The 5,902-nt window shown below is 31.5% G+C and overlaps 1 protein-coding gene across 1 annotated transcript; it reads right to left on the bottom strand.

The window, feature by feature from the left end:
• Positions 1 to 2,090: 2,090 nt before the first annotated feature.
• On the bottom strand, positions 2,091 to 4,356 carry LOC139866902 (uncharacterized). The gene is made up of 4 exons (XM_071855197.1): positions 4,158 to 4,356; positions 3,520 to 3,630; positions 3,229 to 3,309; positions 2,091 to 2,364 (listed from the first exon to the last, which is right to left on the bottom strand). The coding sequence occupies exons 1-4, from the start codon at positions 4,317 to 4,319 to the stop codon at positions 2,275 to 2,277; spliced, it is 444 nt and encodes a 147-aa protein (XP_071711298.1). The 5' UTR covers positions 4,320 to 4,356; the 3' UTR covers positions 2,091 to 2,274.
• Positions 4,357 to 5,902: the final 1,546 nt, after the last annotated feature.

Below are 5,902 nucleotides of genomic sequence, written 5' to 3'. Positions count from 1 at the left end.
GAAGCCATTTTCTGGCAAACCATTATTTTGATCATCATTATAATCAATTAACAGAAAAGATAATTTAGAGACGTGTGTTGTGACAAGTGATAAACTGAGTTCTTTGATTCTGCCTACATCCTACCTCCTCTATAAGCGGCATTCACGGGTTTGGGTATTGTTATTGTTCTATTGATCCTGTTTCACTACATTATTTTTATTGATTTAATTAATATTAAAACTGGTTTGTTTTAAGTGGTATGTGGATAATGTTTCATGCTAATCGATTGAAAACAAGACATTATAGCAGGAATGCAGCAGCATTTGTTGTACTTTTCTAGCTGTTAATAGTTAGGAAATTATCTGAGTACTAGAATTAGTAGCGACTCATGACCCTATTGACTATGTTTATGTAGAGGTAGAAGACTATTTAGATGGTGTTTTGTGATTATAGATTTCGGGTTTCTAATTTTCTTGCAAGCCAAAATGTACTTTGGAGTGTTTAGATAGCTGCTGCATTTTAGCTTCTTTTCACGGATATAAAAACACTGTTGAAGTGGTGCTTACTTAAAATGTAGTGTTGAAGCCATAAACACTTGCATATAAGCAACTCCTAATATCCCTCTAATCACATAAGAAGTTCAAGACATGTTGAAAGGTAATTGCTGATTGATATTTTTAAGGAAGTTTCTGATCAAAAACCCAAATATCGATCTGGGAACAGACAATGTAGGTACCACAATTGGCTATGTTTGATTTGGCTTGGTTTTTGGTTCCTAAATGTCATTTAAACGGAGAAGTCAAGACTTGTTTTTCGTAAGAATATTTTCAAATACCAACAAACTTCAGACTTGATACTACTACTATCTGACCGATCATCAATCGGTAGGTTGGTTGGAGTTGAATTGTCTGGGTGTATCAATAGTTTTGTAATGACTGTGGCAGTTTTTATTTTCTAGATTTAATCAAATTAGTGAAAGAGGTTTTTCTTGTTTAAGTTACTTAGACCATTTATAATTGTTGATGTGCAAATGTGGCGTGTTGGGGGGTAGGGTGGGTGCTTGGCGGACGTGTTTGTAAACTGGGAAATAATGGGGTGATGGGTTGAGGGGCATGTTGAGTGATGCGTCAAAATATGATTGAAAATTGGGTAAAAAATGGATTTAAAAAGTATTAGATGACCAATTGAATTAAACCACGTCATCAACACACCTAAATTCCATCCGATGCTTTCAAGTAACACACCACCTTGTTTGCTTCCAACTAGAGGCGTGTTGTGTGTGTGCTAGGAGCACAGACCCCAACACGCTACCGTTAAACATGGTCCTAGTGAAGCGAGTATTTCTACTCAGATCTGCACGGACTAATCGGGTTATTGTATGACCGTTTTAGACTATTTTTCTGGTCATCTTAGGATGTATTATGACATTTTGTGACGGTTAATTTGAAAAGGTAGCTATATTGAAATTTGAGTTTATGAAAGTAAAATAAGTTTGATGATGAGTTATGAAACAAAAGAAGTTTTCAATAAACATGAAATTGAATATGTGATTATTAGTCATATGATTGTTTTTTTTTTTTTTTTTTTTTTTTCCTTTTTTTTTTTTAAGGCTAAATGTATCAATAACTAGCAAGAAGCTAGCAACACATCGTAAATGAACAACAACAACACGAGAAACATCACACAATACCTAAACACAAAACCTGAAGCCAAAACCACACCATATAGACCAACATAAACCTAACTAAGCACCTTAAACCAAATAGCAACAAAAACAAATGAAGACTAAACCCATAACCTTTAGAAAATACCTGAACCGACTAACACCAGCACAACCAAAACCGTTTTCTTAGATTGCGAATTCGAAGAATGATGATTGCTAGTTAATACTATCAGGTATTTTAATTTATTTTATATTTTAATTATAAACTGTTTAAATGGTATACTGAATATACTGAATGAATATGTGATGTTTAAAGATCATAACTTACATGTATGAATTCACTCCTCATAAGTTGAATCAAAATTACTCTGAATGCTTAACAAAAAAAAAAAAAAAAAAAAAAAAAAAAAATCAAGGCAACCCAACAAGCTCAATTCTGACTCGTACTAAAATTATTACATGTTTTGTGTCGTACACAAGCCCATAAACAAGTTTGAGAATACAAGTAAAATCATCACACAAAAAGCACTTGGAATAAGTCAGTAGTTATGAAAGCATTACAGTAATCAATCAAAAGAAAAAATGACATTTAACTGGAGACATGAAGTAATTGGTTATATTATTATCATCTTCACCTTGGAGCATGTTGTCCCAAATATTCAATGTTCTTGTTCAATTCTTCAAGCTTCTTCATCCTAACTCTTTCGCTTTCACTCACCAACTTCATGATCAAACAAATAATAAGTGTGATAACAAATCATTAACTAATATTGTATTAAATTTCCGTCCCACCAGAAGTGTCCACTTTGACTTTTTCCAGTCTTCTTTATTCAACTTTGACTTTAGATATTTTTGTTCGTGTTATATAATATTTGATGAAAGTTATATCAATGAAAACACAATTAAAACTCAATCCATTCATATAATTTTCATCAAATATTATATAACACGGACATAAATATTTATAGTCAAAGTTGAAAAATAAAGACTGTCAAAAGTCAAAGTGGACACTTCTGGTGGGACGGAGGTAGTAATATATATAGACTACAACCGATTTTCAAATCAAAAGTCGAACTTAAAATAGATATTTTATCATTATTGGTTAATTATGATCTTTTTGATTTTTCAGTTTTAACAAAAATCGTACCAAATTTGGTTTGGTTTCGGTTTTGAAATTTGATTCAATGTTGGTGGATTTTCTGTTTTGCCTTCAAAATTTTCAAAACGAGAAAACCAAACGAATAAACTGAGGAAATCGAAAACCAAATCGATCAATACCACTACAATTTAGTTTGCAAAAAGAGAGAGAGAAAAAAAAAAAAAGGTTTACTCATAACAGAATAGAGGATTTAAGTTAATAAACATTATAGATATAAGGTTTTTCATTTTCAGGTAGGAGGGTGATATGTGGTTTAATCAAGATATTTCGTAACCGTTTGAGACCCTTTCCATGGTCTATCAAGACCCAAAGCACTAGACTATATTGTGATAAAAACATAAATAAATGTATTTACTGTTAAAAGATGACCATTTATTATTTAAGTATTAAATCAAAAAAGGTTTGTGGGTATTAAGCAAGATTCACCTCCATTAATCTTGCTACAAGTTGAGCTTTCTCCTTGTTTTTTTCATTGAAGGCTTCTAAAACTTCTCTGTACTCTTTTTCCTGATGATTTTTACATTATTAATTGAACAATATTTATTAGAAATTATATACAAAGAAGTAAAGGAGTTACATAGTGTAATAATAATCAATCACTGATATGATTAAATTGATATTTGATATTGACTGATATTATGATTATTAAAGAAAAGTATAATTAATTAAGTAAAAGGATTATTCTAAAAGTAATGATGATGATGATGCATGTTTCACCTTCTTGTAGCAGCTTTGTCCCAATGGCTTTAGCTCTTTGTTGACCACATCTATTCTCTTACGAACACTTGTTACCTCCTTCCTCCTTGGATCTTCAAGTGCTTCAAGCTCCTATTCATTCTCACTTATTAATTTATTGTCTAATTATATAATAAATATTTAATAGCTTTATTAAATGAAATGGATTCATGAACAATGTGTATCCACTACATCCCGATACGCTATCTGTGAACGCCCCCATAACTAAAGCAATATACCAATACCAACCAAATATCTATCAACTAAAAATTATGACGAAAAATATTGGTTATCCAATACTTTAAAGTTATAAAGCGTTCATACTTTGGTTATGACGAGTTGTTACATGAACAAATTAGTGATGAAGATATTCACAAGAACACAGTAGTTTACGTGTTATTACATTAAACCTTAACAACGAACGTTTTCAAGTACATCTTTCTAAGAGTCGAATCAAGTCAAAGTCCAATCATGTTGTTAACAATATTGTTATAACATGGGTTACATGGTTGTATGAACCTTAAAATTCATCGTAATTGTATGTGAATACTAATCAAGAATCTAATATACTGTTATATAGAAGAGTGAATGCATAAGAGAAAGAGAATTAATGAACATACTTCGCGAATTTCAGCCAACTTTTTAGTTTCTTCTTCGACACGGCCTAAATGAGCATGAACTTTCTCCCTGACCTCCATCTTCTTCTTCTTGATCTCCTCTTCTTTTGCTCTAAAAGCCATCAATGCAGATTTTGACAATTCATCTTCATCATCTCCAATCATGGGGCTCGTATTATAACTTACTAACCCCGAGTTTTTAATACGCATCATCGTTTGAGTTTGTTGTTGCGGATCTAATGCCATTTTGCTGAAAGAAACAAAACTGTTGAACTCTTTAATAAATGTTGCCTTATATGCTAACTAAGGTTATCATTTGCTTCTGTTGAAGATGCTCAATCTAGGTAGTTGCTAGCTTTAAAATTGGTATTGAGTCCACTAGCTTTATTGTCAATAAATCTTGAGAATGAAGTGAATAACCAAAATTGCCCTTTCTTATTGGTATAATAGAAAATAGTGAACAACCAATTCTTAAAACACCTCCTCGTCTTTTTCTAAATGGAACACGAATTTTTACCTTTGTTGTGAGAGTTGGTAGGTTGAAACAAGGATAAACATATAATGTTTTTCCTGTTTAGGCTACGAGGGGAGTGGATATATATTCACTAAGATGTACGGTGTCTAATCAGATTATCCAATGAACGTTTCCGTCTTTCATTTGACCATCATAAGATATAATGCTAGTAAGGTTTAAACATAACAATGTTTTGTGAGCATTAAAATTCTAATCACTAGCTAGACTATTTTGGAATAGTTGTAATTAAGATGGAACAAGCAATGCCATAGATACATTTGATGGATGACTTTATCGAAAATCTTGTTGTAGTCTTTACCATGTAGCAAAAGCATAACTTGTCCTCCTATATATAAATATCTACTGTATTTGTTTAGTATTCGTTTTATTTTGTTAATGTTATTGTTTTTCGTCACTATAGCCGTTTATCAGATCATCTTTGAAATCCTACTATAACTTAAATAGCTATATCACAACCTACACTAGGAACTCAAAATATTTAGATTACCTTACCGGACTTTTAAAAAACATTTTAAGTGATTAACATCACAAATTTATTGAACAAATAAGTTTGAGGGCAAGTTGCATGAACATGACAATGATGATGAACAACCCCAAAAAAACGTCTAGATATGGTAGGTATTCGCTATTGAAGTCCAAATAACTTTGAACAATGACATTAGTATTTCTTTCTTTTTATTTCTTTTCTTTTTTATACAATATATGTAGATATGTAGATGTAGATGATGGTTAACATGTCCTGAGAAAAGCGTATGGGTGAATCTTCTTTTTACTTGAAATGGGGTGCTTTAAATGGAAGTTAGGTTAAAGACAAAGAGTGTATAAGAAGGGCTCACCTACACAAATGAAAAAAATAAATAAACAATATTAATAAATTGAACGAGTCTTAAGGTCCAAGACAAAGTAGGAGAGGAATTGCAACTTGTTAAATGCCTTTATCATTGGCAAGTAATTTTTAGCCTTCCACCCTCACATGCATACCAATACAATAAACAATGATAGTGTAGGAAATTAAAAAAAATTTGATAAAGAGAGTTCATAGTTGATACTCCCTCTTTTCTCATTTCAAGTGTCTACTTACTCAAATCAAAAACACAATCAATCAATTACTCATGATTATGATTCAATTTTAGATTAATTAAATGTCCCGCTTTAACCTCACAATTAATTTATTTGGTTAATCAATTCAATCACAATTTATACTGGTGTCTCG

This window comes from Rutidosis leptorrhynchoides, chromosome 1 (assembly GCF_046630445.1).
Source record: "Rutidosis leptorrhynchoides isolate AG116_Rl617_1_P2 chromosome 1, CSIRO_AGI_Rlap_v1, whole genome shotgun sequence".
Lineage (NCBI taxonomy): Eukaryota > Viridiplantae > Streptophyta > Magnoliopsida > Asterales > Asteraceae > Rutidosis > Rutidosis leptorrhynchoides.
The sequence above is the reverse complement of the archived record's forward strand: the minus strand, read 5'-3'. Positions and strand labels throughout refer to the sequence as shown.